This window comes from Orcinus orca, chromosome 11 (genome assembly GCF_937001465.1).
Source record: "Orcinus orca chromosome 11, mOrcOrc1.1, whole genome shotgun sequence".
Taxonomy (NCBI): Eukaryota; Metazoa; Chordata; class Mammalia; order Artiodactyla; family Delphinidae; genus Orcinus; species Orcinus orca.
The window spans coordinates 42,502,987-42,522,442 of NC_064569.1; the positions used below are offsets into that span (position 1 = coordinate 42,502,987).

The 19,456-nt window shown below is 53.9% G+C and overlaps 1 protein-coding gene across 2 annotated transcripts; it reads right to left on the reverse strand.

Annotated features, from left to right (window-relative positions):
- Positions 1 to 63: 63 nt before the first annotated feature.
- SPRYD3 (SPRY domain containing 3) lies at positions 64 to 15,016 on the reverse strand. 2 transcript variants are annotated; one of them, XM_004274277.3, is made up of 11 exons: positions 14,883 to 15,016; positions 13,250 to 13,396; positions 12,167 to 12,242; positions 11,581 to 11,705; positions 11,142 to 11,277; positions 10,064 to 10,249; positions 3,215 to 3,364; positions 2,727 to 2,784; positions 1,992 to 2,111; positions 1,734 to 1,906; positions 64 to 1,415 (listed from the first exon to the last, which is right to left on the reverse strand). In XM_004274277.3, the coding sequence occupies exons 1-11, from the start codon at positions 14,903 to 14,905 to the stop codon at positions 1,281 to 1,283; spliced, it is 1,329 nt and encodes a 442-aa protein (XP_004274325.1). In that variant the 5' UTR covers positions 14,906 to 15,016; the 3' UTR covers positions 64 to 1,280. The 2 variants fall into 2 exon arrangements, with proteins under 2 accessions (XP_004274325.1, XP_033292100.1); XM_033436209.2 differs by lacking the exons at positions 13,250 to 13,396; positions 14,883 to 15,016 and adding an exon at positions 12,547 to 12,628.
- Between the last annotated feature and the right edge of the window lie 4,440 nt (positions 15,017 to 19,456).

A 19,456-nucleotide genomic window follows, 5' to 3' on the forward strand; every position in this document is an offset into this window, starting at 1 on the left:
CGCCCCCTCCTCCAGCCCTGTCCCTGGTCCCCTGTACTGGAAAGGATTCCCCTGTCCCGGCCGTACTGATAAATATGGAAACTCCATCTTTATTGGCTGTATAAACATCTCTGGTCTGTACATACATTTCATATATCATAGTGCAGGGCCTGAAGGGAGGGCCGAAGGGGAGGCCCCAGCAGCACAACACCTCACCCCTTTTCTCCAAGCCCTGCCCACTCTGCCCAAACCAAGGCCTCTCCCTCCCAGAAGTCACTGAGGAGGGGACAGGGGTCAAGCAGCTGGGAGACCGGAGGGCTTGGTGCGGAGGACACGTTAAGCGCTAGAATCAAACACTGAAGCGAAACAGGCAACTGGCACAGGCAGCAAGCAGGGGCGGGGGCAAGGCAGGGCAGGGGAGCGTGGGCCCCGTGCCCTCGGGCTCTCGCTAGGGCTCTGGGGTCCTGCCCCCACCACGTGGGAGAGACAGGCTCTGGAGTCTCCGCCTGCCTCCCCAGGAACGAGAGACGGGTGCCAGAGGTGAGCCAAGGAGGGCAAGGGGGAGACAGGAGCAAAGGCCCCAGTTCCCCGATTTGATAGCCCCTCTCTCACCCCATCAAACATGTCATGGACACCATCTACGTGTGTACAGCTGGGGGAAGCCAGAGACTCGCATTCTCGGGGGGACTGTGGTGCCTGAGCAGGCAGTGAGGGAGGAAGCTGGCTCGCAGGGGAAAGAACGGAGACCCTCGAGTAGTCTTCTCGGGACACCAGTCAGTGGAAGGAGACAGAGGGCCCAAGAGAGCGCCCCCCCAGCCCAGCCCGGGGGGATGACAGCGGCAAGTGCTTCACACGACGAGGACAGGAAACAGGAAAGAGGATGAGAAGAGGAGCCCTGCGGTAAACAGAGGACGGGGTGTCCTGCTCCACCCTTGCCAAGCCTCACGCCCAACAGCAGCTGAGACGGGCGCTCACTCCTCTCCCCTCACACGGGCCAGGGTGGGAGGGGCACGCGGGAGCCCACGGCCAAAGCCAGTGGGCCCCACCCATGAAGCAACACCATCCTTTGGGCTGGTTCCTGTCCAGCCAGGAACTCTCGCCCAGGGACTAACAACAGGGGCAGCACCAGGTCAGAAACATGGGCACAGAGGAGCCTGGCAGGGGCCTGATCCGGTAGGGCAGAGGGACAACACACCCCCTGGGGCCTGCTGGGTAAGCAAATCCTCGGGGCGTCAGGAACGGGGTACCTGGCTCTGCAAAGGGCGAGGAGAGGGAGAAGGGGCAGGTCCAGGGGAGAAGGCCTAGCCACTCAAGGGGTGCAGATCCACTTTGACTTTCTCCCCACAGCTCAGCATCCCAATTGTGGGGAAGAAGCCCCCAGAAGGTACGACAGCATCCTTCTTCCCAATGATCTTGCCATTCCGAGTGAAGAAAACCTGGGGGTGGAAGAGAAAAGTGGGATAGGCAGGCTCTAGCCTCTCCTCTGAGGATGCTGGAGCTACGCAGGCCTGAGCCGCGTCACTCCCAGCTCGCACCACCGTTGGCGAGAGACAGAGGACGATGCAGGAGGTGACCACGAGAGGGCGTCCCGAGGCCGGAAACCGGCCTCCCAGCCAGTCTCCCCACTCAGCAGCCCCACGCCCACAGCAGCCAGGGCTTCCCCTCTCCCCTCCCTGGGCTCTGCTTTTTGTACTAACACCAGACCTCACAGAGGCCCAAGACCCCTAGTCCAACCCCAGACACACCCCACTCACCACCACCTTCTTGCCCTCGTGCTCCTGTTCTATCTCTTCCCCATCATCTTCCTCTTCCTCTTCCTCCTCTTCCTCTTCCCCTTCCTGGTGCAGGTACATGACGTTCCGGACATTCCGGACAGCTCGGGCGGTCGGGGACAGGATCACTGTGTCACAGCTGTCATCACTGTCACCTGGGGGCCAGGAAACCTGAGCTCCTGTGGTACTGCCCCCACCTTCTGCCCGACCAGCCTGGTTGGCCATGGTCACCCCACTCACCCTCACTGTCCAAGATGTAGTCCCGGGGGAACATGATTCCACAGCCCATGATGTCCCCTTTGTAACAGCGTGGCCCAAAGGGGTCCCCCACACCACTGCCATGGAAGATCTTCCCGTCATCTGTCGGAGGGAGGGGAGAGGACACACACCTGAGGGAGGGGCCGACACCCTACAGCCCCTAGAGCGGCCCCTGCTTAAAGCTGAAGTGTCCCTCCCTCCCTCGCTGGCCCTGAGGAAGGGAGGAGAGAGAATGAGGGCACCAGATTAAAGAGAGACACACATCTGTCCCCTCAAGGGGCTAAGGGAGAAACTCCCTTGGGAGCTGGTCAGAGAGCGGGGGCCCTCGGGAGGGGAGGGAGAGGCGGGACCAGGAACTCACAGCCCCTCCTTTCTAAAGGAAGCCCTAAAGGAAATCAAGCCGATCAAAAAAAAAAGAAAATGCAGAATCTGCAGGAAGGGTGCAGAGGGAGCCAACTCAGAGGCCTGGAATGTCCAGTTTGGGCCCAGATCCCCCACCCCTGTTCTGCTCCCCTGGCTTTTTGGGCTGGGAGGAAAAACACAGATGAAGACAAAGCGCTAGCAGCTTGGGAGGGGGAGAGCAGAGAGCGGCAGGGGAAAGTCTCTCGGGCCAGATGCTGAAGGCGAGGCCCCTAGTGTGGGGTCAGGGAAATGGATGTCCCTGTGCCCCTATACCCCACCCCACCCCCAGCTTCCCCAGGGCAGCCCCTCACGCACCTGCATGGTAAGCCACAGACCCTCTGCTCCAGCCAGGGTGCCTGTTCTTGGGATAATCCTACACCAAGACAAGAAAAGAAAGCTGTGGTACCTCGCACAGGAAAGAGGATGCGAGAGTGGCTTACGAACCACTTCTGAAACAAGCTACGACCCAGATGGCTGCTCCCACCCCGGCAACCTCACCCCTTCAGGCACTGGAGGTCGCAGGGGAAGGTGGGAAGGTGCTTGGCTTTCCCAGCCAGGGCTGCAGGCTGCCCCCCACCCCACATCCAGGCCTTGGTGCGTGTGGTGCGCTCACGACCCTCTCTCAGCTCCGAGGTGACTTGGGGTCTGTGCCCTCACACAGCAGGCACATACGGCCTGTTCTGTCTCGGGTTAGACCTCCCTCTGCAGCCCAGCCCCTTGATCTCCCCAAGAGCTCCGGGCCCCGGCCCAACAGCCCCAGAGCTGAGCAGCTCCACAGGCCAAAAGCCAGCACTGGCGCCCACCTTCCGGGCCAGCCCCAAGGCGATGTAGCATTTCTCTCCAGGGTCCACGATCTCCACTTCGAAGTAGTGGCTACGGGTGCTCAGCGGGTGCCGGGCCTGGGCCAGCCCCACGTCCACGATGCTCTTGCCCTTGCCCAGGTACTCCAGTAGCTATGGGGGAAGAACCAGGGGTGGGGGGCAGGCTAGCACCCCACCCCTGGAAACCTGGTTCCAGGGCCATCTGGGGACCAGTTTTCCTGGGTCTCACAGAAAGCCCTGGCCAAAAGGGAAGGGATCCTGGAGGCACAAAGTGGGCCTCAGGGTTCCAGGCAGGCATGGGAGAACAGGGATGGGGGCAGGGGCGTGGAGGTGGCAGCACGAGCAAGAGGGCTGAGCCCCTGCTAAAGGCTGCGCCCACCTGCCTACCGAGCCAAAAACCCTCTCCTTGCTGTGGGGACCCGGCGAGAGCAGCACAGCGATCCAGATGGCCGAGCGCCAGGACCACACAGGGGTCTGTACACTCTGCCATCACTTCCCTCAATCACCCTTCCAGGAAAGGGCCACCCAGGGGCTCTGAACACAGAGAAGAGGAGAGGCAAAGGCTAGGCTGAGAGGAAGCCTGATGGCTTTCTCAGGGTGCCTCGGGCGGATAGGGAGGATGCAGAGGTTAGGGGCCAACTCCAGACGTCTGGGGGAGGGGAGACGAGCCCAGAAGCCAGTTCTGCCTGGGATGGGACTGATATAATTTCTCAAGGTCTTTGTTTTACTTGGCTTTGAACAGAGCTGTTTGTAGCGGGGTCGAGGGGAGCCAGGGAACCGAGGACAACCAGCTCTTCTCCTTCATTTAATGCGAGGGAGGGGAGCAGGCAGAGAGAAGCTAGAAAGGCAGGCGTTCCTGCCCCCAGCCCCTCACGGCTCTTTCAAGCTGGAGCAGGGGTGTGGAGGGGAGTTGACTGATGGGCTCTTGGGGCTCTTCGGCCCCACAGTGATCCTGCCTGGGCATGATGGGGCGGCAACCCCCGATCTGGGAGGATTTATTTATCAGTTGTCATGGTGATAGTAGGGCTGTGACTCAACCCCATCCCCTCTTTCCCCCACCCTCAGCATCACCTGGGATTCCTTAATCCCTTTTTAATTAACCAAACTGCCCCTCAAGACTTTGTTCTACCCTCCCACCCCTCCGGCCCTGAAGAAAATTCACTCCCTGAGGATCTCCTCCACTTATCCCTGGCAAACCTCGGGACGCTGGCCTTTCACCCCACAAAGAACTCCTGCCTGAACAGGAAAGGCATCACACTCGCCTGCACCAGTGCCGAAGCCTCCATGTGTCTTCAGCAGAGGCAGGCGCTGCATCCTCAGCAACCCCTTCAGGGAGGCAAGAGAGGGACTCGGCCCCCTTCTCAGCCCTGGATCCCCGAAGCCCTGTCACCTCAAGCCCATTCTCCCCTCCTCCCCAGAGAACTGGAGGCGGGGGACAGGGGGCACCAGGAGAAAGGCCAGAGGTGTACAGGAGGCCACCTCAACTTTCTTCTCTCCTTCCTGCAGCCAGGACCATACATGTTTCGGGCTACACTGGCTCTGTGATATTCATTCTCCTAGCCCAAGTCTCCATTATCTCACACTGCTTTCTTCCATCAGAAAGGGGTCCCCTGCAGGTGGTCTTCTGATTTTCCTGGGTATTATGAAGGCCCACACTGTTTACATTCTATTTCTGGTCCTCTGTATGTTCTCGGCGTGGCCTGGGTTCCTCCTCTGCATCTCTCCCCACAGGGCCCGGAGGGATGTGGTATGATGCACATTAACTAACATAGACTCCACCCAATCCGAGCAGCCCCCAGCCCAACCTCTCCACCCTGCATTGCAGAACTGGGTGGGGGATCCCACAGCTGCCCTTGACCCACTCCATCCAACTGGCCTCTGCATAGGAAACACAGTGTTCTCCACTTCCAGAGCCAAGAGACAGCAGACCCAGATCCTGATCCTTGGGAAAAACCCGCCCAACCATTCCCTCTGCCTCAGCCCAGAGGAGGGCAGGCTGCCGGTTTGTCTGTGGATAGGTGGGGATGGTTCCTTAAGCTAAAAGGCCAGGAGGATGAAACACACTAACGTGGGACTCTAAAGCCCACTCCCCAGCCCGCAGAGCAGCTCAGACAGGCTGCTGAATGCCTGGAAGACTAGGGCCGTGCACAAGCCACCTCTTCAAGAGAGGAAGCACCCACCTCCTAGGGTGTAAGCCCCTGGATTCATCTGTTCCTCTGCATCCACTCTCCTGCCCCTGGGCAAAGTCCTCCCGAGCCCTGGGAGCCTTCTCAGAGCACTCAGAGGAGCAGGTAGGGGAGAGCCTGGCCTCCCTGATAGATCCTTGCTTGAGCGCGCCCCTCCCCTCCTTAGACTAGGGCTGGTAGAAGCCTAGAGAAGATGAGAGGTTTGGCACCTAGAGTCTGAGTTGCTAGAATCTTGATGCTGGTCCCTCAATCTGTGCCTCAGGTGCCTCTTAGTTTCTACATTTTTTTGGCCATGCCACAGGGCTTGCGGGATCTGAGTTCCCGACTGGGGATCGAACCCGTGCCCCCTGCAGTGGAAGCATGGAGATCTAACCACTGGACCACCAGGAAATTCCCAAGATACTTCTTAGTTTGAAAGAGAATCAAACAGACCTGGGTTCAAATCCTAGCTCCTATTACTTACTAGTCACTAAACTCAAGCAAGTGACTCTCACTTCGTTAAGCCTCAGATACTTCATCAGTAAAATAGGGGTACCACTACCCGCGTCTCCAAATATGGGTACGATGAAGTGAAGTGAGTGTCAAGGGCTTAGCCTGGAGCCTGACCCCCAGTAGGTGATAAATGCACACGTCAGCCTTTCCCTGACTCAGGAAATGGGAGTGATACTGGAATATCCCAAAGTTCCCATGCTCCCTAAACATTAACAGTCTACAACAGACTGGAACTGCCAGTCACAGAGAAGGAAAGGTTCTCTCACCTCAGCCCTTACCCCCAACTAGAATGCTCCCTTGGGCTCCCAGGACACTCCTCAGATGACTCCATCCCAAGGGGCCAACTGTCTTCCTCCCAGTATTTCTCCTCAAACAATACCCCCAATCAACAGGCATGCTCCTTTACATCTTTGGTGGGGGTGGGGAACTCTTTCCTTAAGGCTCCCAAGACCCCCTCCCCACCCCACCTCCCTCCACACACAACGGAAGCCTTGAGAGGCCAAACAGGTCAACTCCACAGAGCGGAGCTGCAGACCAGAGTGCAGAGAGCCTCCTGCACCCCGCCCCCTCCCTCATACCAGTAGCCCTTCTCAACCTCCTCTCCTGCTGCGACCCGCCCTCCTCCTCTTGCTAGCAGAGACCCTAATCCCTCTTGACAGCAGCAAGGGAGGACTCAGTGCCCGGAGGGCCTAGAAGCAACTGAAACACGAACCAAGAACATGCTCCCCACCGGCCAGCTCAGGCCCCAACACGGTCTCCTCCTGGGTTGGGCCCGGGGAGGACCCCTGAGAGGGTGGGGCCTCATTCACCCCACTTTGTGTACCAAGGCTGTTGCCCCGTCACTAAGGAGTTGTTAGAGGAGCTATGAACAGAAATGAGAAACAAAGACAGAACGAGTCTAATCCCCCAGCCCTACCTACTGCCCCCCCCTTGACACATTACCTCACTGTGCAAGGCCTGGGGACAGGAATGAGGGGTAGCACCCCATGCCTGAGCAAATGCAACAGCAATTCTTCAGCATCCCGGAGCTCAGGGAAGGGGGCGCTCTTTAGGAGGGGAAAGTGAGGCCACAGGAAGCAGGGAACGACTTCCCTCTGGAAAGAGCCGGTCTGTCTATATATAGATCCTCAGATCAAACAAACACAACTAAATATTAACAACTCTCGAATCTAGATAGTGGGGATACAGTGGGTGTTCACTGTGCTATTTTTTCAACTTTCCTGTATGTTTGAAACTTTTCATAATGAATTGCTGGAGGAAAAAAAAGGGTCAGGAGTTGAATTCACTCTTCTGTATGGGAAGAACCAGTGAGAAGGGAGAAAAGAGGATAATTGAGACTACAAAACTGGGAGAAAGGGCTATAGGAGTAAAAGAATTCCAAGCTAGCCAAGTAAACTCACCTGGGAGGCCCCTGGCTAAGCCACTAGACGGGAGAAATCCCCAGGGACATGGGAGTTTAAGCCCAGGAACTCTGGATTCACCTTATGAGAAGCGAGTAGGAGAGATTGGCTACAGAAGAGTGGGCCTGGGCAGAAGGCAGCAGCATATATCAGGCAGTGGAAAAAGCTGGGGTAGGGGTCAAGGAATGAATATCTGGGCTTAGTTCTGCTGCTAATTCGCTGTTTGACATTTGATCAAGTCTCTTCACTTTTCTCTGGGACTGCTTTCTCAGCAGTACAAGAGGATATATGGGAATGTCGGGCAGTCACGACAACTGGGGCGCAGGGGGTGGGGGTGGGGTCGGAGCTACCAGCATCCTGGGTCTGGGAACCAGGGATGCTAAATGGCTTGCACATCAAGGAACTGTCTCACCTAAGATGCCCACAGTCTCTGCACTGAGAAACCTGGACAGGATGGCATCAAAGCCTCCTCCAGACCTTTATGGTTCTATGGCATGTCCTCCTGGGAACATCACCTGGGGCAGGAGACAGGCTGCAACAACAGCAGAGGTCTGAGGTCTCAGGGAAGTGCTCCCCACAGAGGGGGACATAAAAACAGGAAGGGCAGAGAGGAGAAGCAGCTGTGCTGGACATCTTTAGAAATAGGAGGCACAGGCACAGCCTAATGACCTCTCCCAGGCTCCTCCAGGCTGACACCACTCTGACTGCTGGATCGGAAATACAGTGGATGGTCAGAGGGACAAAAAGGATGAGGCAAGAAGGTCAGGAGGCAAGAGTGGATGGGGGGCCGAGGGGCTGGCAGAAACTGGGTAAGTCACCCTCATTTGAAAGATGAGGTAGTTGGCAAGACTAGAAGAGAAGCCTGCGTCCCTCAGGAGGCTCATGCCCACGGCTGCCCCAGAGAAGCAAGTGCGCAGGGAGCAGTGTGCCTACCCTGGCAGCTGTCCCCAGCTGGGGTGCGGGTTTGACAGAAGAGCTACACTGAACAGCTTAAGTCAAGAAAGAAAAAAATCCTTAAATGTGTGGCCTGAGGGCACTGGGGGAAGGGCAGGGAGGAAGGAAGGCTATTTATAAATGTCTACAGGATTCCACATCAATTAGAAAAGACTGCCTGGGAGGAGCAGGGAGCAGAGTCGGGACAAGTCCAGGCAGGGAAAGGGTGCCAGGAAAAAACTCTTGAGGAGAGGTCAAGGATGAGAGCTGGGACATTGCCCTGGCTCAGTCCCAAGCTCAACTCTGCAGATGTTGTCAAAATGATGGTGGAAGGGGAAAAGAAAGGAGAGATGAAGGTCAGGGAGTGGGCATCTGAGGCCTCCTGGACCCTAGTGCCAGAAGGGGGTGCAGAGTGCCCGAAGCTGCAGGAGGCCACACTTTCTGCCATTTTCCTTGTGTTTGACTCACCTTGAACTCCAGAGTGGAGAGCCTTACTCATAATCCACCCACTCCCCCCCCCCCCCCGCCACCCCCCGCTGCTTCTGTTTTGCTATCAAAGGCTGAGTTGAAAACAGCCTGGGTTGGGGTGAGAATGCCAGAGGGTGGAGGAAAAGGTTGAGCCGGGAAGGAGGGAAGGAGCGGGAGGGCCGCAGAGGGACAATTCGAAGTGGAAGGCCCGAGCAGCCCACTAGAGGTCAGGGCCAGACCCCTAAGTCAGCAACCATTCACTCCCAAACCAGCAAGAGGCACAGAGGGTAGATATGAAGAATTTCCCTCTCTCAAGGTCCATACACTTCCCAAGAAAGTTTAAAATCTAGGCAGGGGACTAAAGCAGGTATGGTGAGATGTATAAAAAGGCCAGCTTTGGAGGATCAAGGACTCTCACTGAATCATTATCTGCCTCTATTCTCATCCTCTATAAAATGTAGGAAGGCAGAAGAGACTGTCATTGATGCTTACTCGAAAAAGAACTCAAAGAACCTTCCCCAGCATGAGTGGGATTTGTGACCACACCTGCTCCACAATGCAGAGAATGGAAAACTGTGCTAGCTGGGCTGGGATCAAGCCAAAAGGGTGTTCCAGGCATCCGGCCTCCAAGTCAGCCCAGCCTCTCAAAGGCAGGCGTGCAGGGCAGCAGCGTGCATGGGGTGGGGGGTGGGGGGCCTGAAGGAACCAAAGAAGGCAAAGGAGAGCTACTGGCTACTGCTCGTTCCTAGGGTTAAGCAACTAGGCTGAGCTCTCAAACAAAGGGAAGGCAGGAAAGAGGACCACCGCTAAGGAGAACACAGATCTGGACTCAAGAATCATGTCAGGACGCCAGGCTCTCCTGACAAAATTCCCACTTTCCAAAACGCTACAAAAGACCCTGTCTTGGGACTTCCCTGGTGGCGCAGTGGTTGAGAATCCGCCTGCCAATGCAGGGGACATGGGTTCGAGCCCTGGCCCGGGAAGATACCACATGCCACGGAGCAACTAAGCCCGTGCGCTGCAACTACTGAGCCTACACTCTAGAGCTCACGAGCCACAACTACTGAGCCCGTGTGCCGCAACTACTGAAGCCCTCGCACCTAGAGCCCGTGCTCCGCAACAAGAGAGGCCACCGCAATAAGAAGCCTGTGCACCGCAATGAAGAGTAGCCCCCGCTCGCCGCAACTAGAGAAAGCCCGCACGCCACAACGAAGACCCAATACAGGCAAAAATAAATAAATAAATAAAGTAATTTTTAAAAAGACCATGTCTTCACTCCCTATTCTAAGCAATCCTGACATGCTTCTGTGGACCCCGGGATTCTGCCCAGCCCTACCCTTCCCCTTACTTACAGTTCCGCAGACTCTGACGTCGTGCAGCCGGCCCCACTCGTCCTCATAACTGTCCACCATCATGACACTGTCGTCCTCGCGGCCCAGCTCAGCGTTCAGGTGCAACCGCACCTCCTCACCCAGGGAGTGCATGCCCACTGCTGGGAACAGCCCATCGGGGGACATGGGCATGATGGTGGAGCCCACCTGCAGCGGAGGGAGGGGGAGGAAGGGAGGGAGCTGCCGCCTGGCTCACCTTTCCACAGCTCATCTAATTCTCACAAGGGGACTTCTGAGATGATGCAACCAGTCATCATCACACACGCTGACAGGTAGCAAAACAGAGGTACAGAGAAGCATAAAAAGCTGCTGAGTACTGCTAGCTGAGCAAGGTACCCACGGAGCTAAAAGGCAAACACAAGTCTCTTGTCAACCCCCCCCCCCGCCCCCCGCAAACACTTTAGGTACGCGTGAGTGTGGACTGGAGCAGGAAAGTGCTGAGCATAGGTGCTTAAGGAAGGAAGACCACTAGGCTGGCCGGCGGAGGCCTGAGAAGGCAATTTCTCAGGGTGGGAGACGGGGCTGGGGAGAAGAAGAAAGAGAGCTGGGGTCTCTCCTATTTGCTCTTATCCCATCCCTTCACCATCACTAGTCTCTCTCTGAAGAGGGAAGGAAAGGAGAAGTGAAATAAGGAACACGAAACACAGAAAGGACATATCCCCAAAAGCATTCAAGTCAAAAATCCCAAGGGACCTCCAGCTTATGCAGCCAGGTCATAATCTCCCCATCTTTTTTTCTGCTCAAAACCTTCCCCCGTATCACCAGTTCTGTCCCCCACAGTTTCTGCCCCTCCTCCGCTGCACAAACCTGCCCCTCTGCGTCCATCACCTGGGGAATGTCCCAGCTTCCCCTGGGTGTGGGGAGCATCTTCTCCTACATGCAGGAGACCCCAGGAGAATCTGAGGCTGAACTGAAGAAGATGGGAAATAAGCCCGTGGGGCCCTGAGCAAGCCCCAACTAGCAGACTCTTTCTTATTACTCACACAAATCCCTGGACAGCTTCAAGCCGTTTAAATCCCACTCAGGATGTCCCACTTACCCGCTTCCCATTTTTGGTGAAGAAGATCTGGGCAGTCTGCACATCAAAGGACACTGGCTCAATGCCACAGCCAATCCGGTCCCCGGAGTTGCACTTTGACCCAAACTGGCGGCCCTTGGCCCGGCCATTGTACAGCCTGTGGACAGAGCAGCACAGACACAGGACCCGAACCCGGCTTCCCAACCTCTCCCCAGTGCTCCTGCTTCCATCACTCCGCAACGGCATCGACCTATGTTCTCGGGGGAGCTCCACCCTCCCCTTTAAGTCTGCAAACCTCCAAGGGTAGCCAACAGGCCACCTTCCTGTCCCTATCAGAAAGGTCTATGAAAATACCCCAAGACCAGTGAAGGAATAGCCAAAGCCACCCTGAGGTAGTCCATTATATCCAAGATTCCCAAATCCGTAGGAAAGGGGTCGGGTTCCACAAAAGGCAACTCACTTGCCATCATCAGCATGGTAGGCTACAGAGTCAGGCAACCAGCCAGGCTGGTGATCCAAGCTGTAGTACTGAGGGACCAGTCCCACAGCAATGGTACCCCGGACCCCGCTGTCCACAATAGACACCTGGAGGGAGGAGAGCAGGGCACAGTTAGCAAGGAGGGGAGTTAGACATCAAAGGGGGCTGAGGCTCAAAGAGCAAAAGACAGGGGAATCAGAGAAAAAGTCAGGGCACTCAGAGGGAGAACTGGGGAAAGTGGGGGCCCACTTTACCACAATTACTTAGAAAACAATTTCCAAGCTATGGAAAAAGATGGGAGATGGAGTAGATGCTGGGCCTGGGTTAGGGGGTGGGAAAGGACATGGGTCAAAGTCTACCTAGGTGAAGTGCAGGAGAGCAGAAGGGACAGGGTGAAAGGACTTTAGGGTGTCTCTCAGATTAGGCACCATGCTATCCTGGGCCCTTTTCCCAGCCAACAGGATAATCCTGATGGAAAATGTAAAGGACCAGTCAAGAACCCAGTAAAAGAGCGCCTTGGAGCTTAACCATCTCACCCCCTGCTCTGCCCACCCCCTGCCTTGATCACCTCAAAATAATTGCTGTCCTTTGTCAGGGGTCGAGAAGCCACATAGCAGCCAACTTCACCAGAGTTTCCATGGTAACTGAAGGAGGAATGAAGGGGAAGTTCCATTAGCAGCCTAGTCCAGGGGTTGGGGGGAGGGCCTCAACATCCCCAACCCCCACCCTGTGAGGGCCAGCACAGAAGAGAATCCATCAGGCCATACTTCAGGACATCTGCACAAACACCATAACAAGATACTTGAGGTCACCCACCCCACCCGCCACCTCCAGCCAGGGCCCAGCCCACACCAGACCAATGCAAGCCTGGCTTCTTCACTGCCGGTGGGGAAGAGAAGGCGGAGCCTCCCTCAGTTGCCTATTAGGGGTCTCACAACCCTGTCTAACCTCAGTCCCTCATGCTGCAGCTTCGGCCCTTTTCCTCTGGCTCTGTCCTCGGTGGAGCTGGAGAACAGCTGGTCTCTATCCTCGGGACCAAAGCCCTTTGCAGATTGGAAGACAGTTACTCAGTCCCCACTCCTCAGCTTTCTTGTCTCCAGGCTAGATAGCACTACTTCCTCCCCCGCTTCCAGTGACAACTTTGTGACAGAATTAGACTCGGATGGAGTCAGGGGAAGGTTCAAGCCAGAAAATAGAGCGAAAACAAACACAACACACAAACCAAAGGGTTGGAAGGCAGTAAGCAGGATGCATTACAGGACTGTCCTTCACAAAACAGGAAATCCACTGCCTTTGAAATGGCCATTCTTCACCGATCCCAACTACAGAGATGCAGGCAGGAGAGCCCGGCATCGCACAGACTCACTGGAGTCCTTTCAACAAGGCAGCTGGGCAATTCCGGAGACCCCAGCAGCCTCCATCTCTGACATGACTGCTTCCAATGCAGACTAGGACAGAGGGACCCACAGACACAGGCAGAGGGGGGTGCGGGGTGAAGAAGCATATACTGCTCCATTCGGAAAGGCCTCCAGGGTTTACAGCATACCCCTCGCTGTGCAATGCAGACAGTCCTCTGCCTTTGCAAAAGCCCCTTTTCGTCTCTAAGATCTGGCACAGAAAGGAAAATGTGGAAGCACTCCCCGAAACTCACCTCAAAGTGTCTCCATCTACAAGAATGTGCTTGAACCTCTCCTGATATCGGAAAGCCCGGACCTCTCGAATCTCCCGGATCCGCCGGCGCCAATTCAGAAACCGGTAGTGCAGGTTGAGGTCATCCATCTTGTTCATGAGAACAAACCTGCCAGGGGGAGAAGGATATTGAGGAGGAAGAAGCAAGGCGCTGAGCAAAGTACCTCAGCCTGTTCCACCCAGAATGCAGAGAGGACACTGGACTTGAAGCCAGTTGCCCAGATTGACCTCAACAGTCCCCACCCTCATCCTTTCATTCAACAAACATTTACTGGGCTCCCACTATGTGCTCCTACTGTCCTAGGTGCTAGGGATACAGCTGTGAACAAGATGGATGGGATGTCTGTTCTCATAGCACTTCCATTCTATTGGGGGAGGCATGACAGGCAATAAACAGACACGGCAACGTTAGACAGTGGAAGAAAAAGCAGAGTGCTCTGATAAAGAATAATGGGGTGAACTCTATGAGATAACAAGGTGACAGGCACGTAACAAGCCCAAGAAAGAGCATCCCAGGCAGAAGGGACAGCCAGGACACAGGTCCCGAGGGGCAAGGCAGCTGGCATGGTAGGAAAATAGAAAGGCCGGGTGGCTAGTGTGTAGGGAATGGGAGGGAGGGAGAATGTACCAGAAGAGGATGGAAGGAAGGTAGGGGCCAGATCAACGCCCTACAGACCATGTTAAGGAGTGTGAATTTTATTTCAAGTGTGATGCGAAAGCTCTGGAGGGTTTTATGCAAGAAAATTATATGATTTTAAGGTTTATCAGATCGTAAAGCTCATTCAGGCGGTTGGTTGGAGACTAAACTGATCCCATAAGAGGCAAGAACAGAAGTGGCAAACAATTAATTAGGAGGCTGCTGCAGCTGTTCCAATGAGAGATGGCATCCCCAAAGACGGTAGCAGTGAAGATGGAGTGGAGTAGGAAGACCCAGGTATTTAAACCACTAACAGCGCTAACATATGAATGAATGAATGAATGAATGGACGAATTTTTCCCAAAGCGACAAAAAGGGGAGGTACTTTCTCTTCCCATCCCCCAAACCCTTGGACAAGGGTTCCATCCAGGCCTGACTGTGCCTTGCACACAGCAGGGGCTTAGGAAGCCTCGGCTAGGCTGAATTCAATCCCAATGCGCATATTACACGCGTCTGCAGTAGCTACAAGCCACCGCGTGACCAAAAGGGTAGGCAGCTGTGGGGCAGCCCTAGAATTGGCCTCCTTGGCACTCGGCCAGGGGGCTCGACCCCAGGTCGATGTTGGCGCCCAACCTAGGGGCATCTGCTTGCCTAGAACCCCACAGCCTTGGCGCCGCCCATGCGCGGCCATACCGGGCCCCGCCTCCACCCCGGGCACAGCCCGATCACTCAGACGAGACCCGGGGGAAAGGGGCCCTGGCCCGTCAGTGTGACTACGCCCAGCCTCCCCAGGCCCTGCACTGGGCCAAGGAGGGTCCCCAGGGAGGAAGACCAGTGACCAGAGCGCAAGACCCCGCCCCTGACTCCGAAGCCTCCTCCCAGGACCCCAGCCTCCCGCCTCAGGCGCCGTGGAGACCGACCCGAGGCCTCGGGGACCCCGCCCCCGATCCCCGCCTACCGGGGCCGCCGCGTCCTCCTCATCCATAGGCCTCTGAGCTCCGCTCACTAGCTCTTCGGCCGCCGCCACCACACACATCCGGGTCCCCGCCCTTCCAACGGTCCCCGAGACCCGCCCCTTTCCACCCACCCCGGCCAATCTGCAGCGGCTGAGGACAACAGGCACCTGTAGAAGCCAATCGAAGGACGCAGGCCGTGTCGGGCGCGGCCCGGTGAACCCGGTACCTAGTGCCGGGTAAGGGGCTACTAAATACGGGTGTGGAGAGGGTGGGAGGCGGCGACGTGGCAGCGTGGACGCCACACTGGGCGCCCTGGGCGCTGACTGGCCGGTCAAGGGGCGGCTCCCTCCGGGCGGGGTGGGCGGGGAAGGTCGCTGCGCACCCACAAATACTGCGACTGTTGCCTCAGCGCTCGTTCAGTGTTAGTCGTGAGGCTAAGAGCTTTGAAGGAATGTCCTTTTAATCCGTTCAACAACCTTATGAAATGAGTCTTATTAAATCCTTTTTGTAGATGCAGAGCCTGAGGCTGGCCTCCACAGTTCGTGCGCCTGTTAACATATACTTTGTATTCTCCCGAGCTCCATTTCATGTTACCTTTCCTTCATTCTAGGCAGGGCATTCCCTTCCTGGAGGAGAGAACTTCGGATGCAAAAAGCAGTGGCATGAAACGGCACGCTGTTCAGGAACAGAGGGGTTGGTGTAACTTAAGGAAAGTTAGGCTGGGGCCATAATGTGAAGGGAAGAAAGATACTGACATTTATTGAGCACCTACTAAAGGGTGATTATTGCCGTTCTGGGGAGGACTTCCCCGGTTCCTCCCATCACCGAATTTCTCTATTCCAGATAGGAAGGTTTTCCCTCCTCTGTATTCTTTTTTTTTTTTTTTAATAAATTTATTTATTTAGTTTTGGCCGCATTGGGTCTTTGTTGCTGTGCGTGGGCTTTCTCTAGTTGTGGCGAGCGGGGGCTACTCTTTTGTTGCGGTGCGCTGGCTTCTCACTGCGGTGGCTTTTCTTTGTTGCGGAGCACGGGCTCTAGGCATGCAGGCTTCGGTAGTTGTGGCACGTGGGCTCAGTAGTTGTGGCTTGCAGGCTCTAGAGCGCAGGCTCAGTAGTTGTGGCTCACGGGCTTAGTTGCTCCGCGGCACGTGGGATCTTCCTGGACCAGGGCTCGAACCCGTGTCCCCTAGCATTGACAGGCGGATTCTTAACCACTGCGCCACCAGGGAAGTCCTCCTCTGTATTCTTATACCATGTCGTTTGCACCTCATTTGTAGCACTTATTACAGTCTTACTTTTATTATTAAAGTAACTTCTGTTTGTAGATCTGTCTCTGCTGGACTGTGAGCTCCTTCAGACCCCTGAGAGCTATCCTATTCTTATCATAAATAGGTGCTGTACAAATGTTGAATGAAATGGAAGCCATCCTCTCCTATACTATAAACAGTGGCCACTTGGCATAATGGAGATAAGGTGTCAGAAATAGGTGTAGACCAGACATTAGGAAATCTGGATTAGAACCCCAGATCTGTGACTGACATTTACTTGTCATGTTTCCTTAGGCTCCTTAATCTGGGACAGTTATTCAGTCTTTCCTGAAGAGTAGATGCCAATTATCTTGTTTAATATCCCTCAGTTTCATTTTAGCTGATATTTACTCATTATTAGATTGAGGTTATGCATTACCAGCTTTATCCAGATCTGTGATTAATTTTGAGTTAATTTTTTTCTTTTTTTTTTGCATATGGACGTCCAGTTTCTCCAGCAGCATTTGTTAAAAAGAATATCCTTTCTCTACTGAATTCCTTTGCACCTTTGTCAAACATCTATTGAACAAGTTAAAAAGAAAAAAAAAGTGTTTAAAGAAAAGGAAAAAAATTAATTTACTGTATTTTTGTGGGTCTATTTCTAGGCTCTCTACTCTGTTCCACTGATCTGTTTTTCTATCTTTATGTTTTGATTACTATACCTTTATAATGAGCCTTGAAATCAGGTAGTATAAGTCCTTCAATTTTGTACTTTTTAAAAGTTGGTTTGAGTTATTCCAGATCCTTTGCTTTTCTATATGAGACAATCAGCTTGCCAATTTCTACAAAAAAGGCTTCTGGGATTTTAATTGGGATTACGTTGAATCTGTTGATCAATTTTGGGAGAACTGATGTTTTAACAATATGGAGTCTTCCAATCCATGAGGATTGCACTGAAGTTTCTTACTCTAATCCAGTACCACAGGGTTCATTCTAGCCTTCCTCCCTACTTCTCTCTGACAGTGAGAAACCCAATATCCATTACTTATTTGCTCAACCCCAGTACATATTAAGCAGTTGCAAAAATTTTAAACCATGAGAAACAAATTTATCAACTAGAGTACAGTGTTTATGTAGAGTGTAGAGTATGCCATTACATTTATCTTTAGCCTTACAGTTTCCAGTCATAACACTGTTTTCCAAATTACTTAAGTCAGCACCTTTTTTTTTTTCTCACCCCCTCAGTGTGTTTTTGTCATACATATATAATACATTTAGATTCACCTGTTACAGTCTGCATTCTATCCTGGAATACCCTCCCATCCCGACTGGTTTTTTAGGTGTTTATTAAGTGTGTGTTGGATGGACAGATATTAATTCTAAGCTCCTTGGGAGCACAATTCCTCCCTATTTATGTCCATATAATGTAGTTACATCCACATAAATAAATGCTCTATCAATCTACTGAATATATTTTTATTCATGTAATTACCAAAAAAAGCAAAACTCAGACTCCCAGTTGTTATTTCTTCTCCACTAATGATTCCCAACTCCCAACCATCTGGCTGGCTCCAGCCCAGTCTAGAAAACTGCTCTGCTCCCTTCCCAGTTCTCCTTTCTCTGATATCATTGGGACACTGGGAATCTAGACAGAACAAATCATGCACACACATTCACACGCATGCCTCTTTCCCCTCATCTCTGTTACACAAAGATGTGCTTTCCTATCTGAGATGCCCTCCTCCCTCTCCTCCTAAACTCTTTTTTTTTTTTGGCCTTGCCATGAGGCATGTGGGATCCTAGTTCCCTGACCAGGGATTGAACCCGGGGCCCTCAGCGACGATAGCACCAGGTCCTAACCACAGGACTGCCAGGAAAGTCCCCTAAACTCTACTTTAAAGCCCTATTCTCAGGACTTCCCTGGTGGCCCAGTGGTTAAGAATCTACCTGCCAATGCGGGGACACGGGTTCCATCCCTGGTCTGGGAAGATCCCACGTGCCCTGGTCCTGGAAGGTCCCACATGCTGCAGAGCAACTAAGCCCGTGTGCCACAACTACTGAGCCCATGCGCCGCATCTAGTGAAGCCCGCATGCCTAGAGACCATGCTCCGCAACAAGAGAAGCCACCACAGTGAGAAGCCCTCGCACCACAACGAAGAGTAGCCCCTGCGCGCCGCAACTAGAGAAAGCCTGCACTAAGCAACAAAGACCCAACGCAGCCAAAAATATAAATAAATAAAAATAAATTAAAAAAAATAAAGCCCTATTCTCCGGGAAACCCTCTTTGGTTTATCCTGGGGCCAGGTTTCCCTTTCTTATTGAACTCTGACCACACTCTGGCCTCTCAGTCTCTTTGGCCTTTACTTGGAGAACAAGGGGGAGAAATAGGAAAAGAGAGAGGAGGAGTTAAAGGAGTTGGAGAGCCACAAGACTCTGGGGTGGGTGGCCTGGGCTAGCTCAGAAGTAGAGGAGCCTCCAGAAGAGTTACAGTGCGCCCGCTTCACCTCTCAAGGCCCTCCCCCAGGACTGCCTTTGCTCCCACCCAAAACAACAACTTTTACCTGTATCAATTCCGAACTCCTTATATGAACTGAGAGCTGGGGGGTCCAGAGGTGAAGAAGATGTGGGGCTCCTGTTCTCAAAACACTCAGAATCTGAGACTTCCCTGGTGGCGCAGTGGTTAAGAATCCGCCTACCAGTGCAAGGGACATGGGTTCGATCCCTGGTCCGGGAAGATTCCACATGCCGTGGAACAGCTAAGCCTGTGCGCCACAACTACTGAGCCTGAGCTCTAGAGCCCACGCGCCTAGGGCCGGTGCTCCACAACAAGAGAAGCCACCACAATGAGAAGCCCTTACATCGCAACAAAGAGTAGCCCCCGCTCGCCGCAACTAGAGAGAAAGCCCGTGCACAGCAACGAAGACCCAACGCAGCCATAAATTAATTAATTAATTAATTTAAAAAAACCCCAACACTCATAAGCTAACTGGAAAAATAAGACACAAGAAAAGATAAGCAAAAATTTAAGATAGCAACACAACAATGTGGATGAATTAAAAGAAAGGCAGACAGCTGGCTGAGCAGGTGGGGATGAGGTGGGAGAATTTGGTTTGTGGTGAGAGGAATGGTGGGGAGAATTTCATCCTTATGAGCTAAAAATTTGGAGTTCAGGGGAAGAAATTACCTCTGGGCACCACACCTTCCCTTCCCCTAATCTCAGTTCAGACTCAGAGATGAGAAACTGCCAGGGGGTTTTGGGGAAGGTGATCCCACCAGATGGCTGAACCACAGTGTCCTTCCCGGGCCAACCGTCCACAGGGTCATGATTGG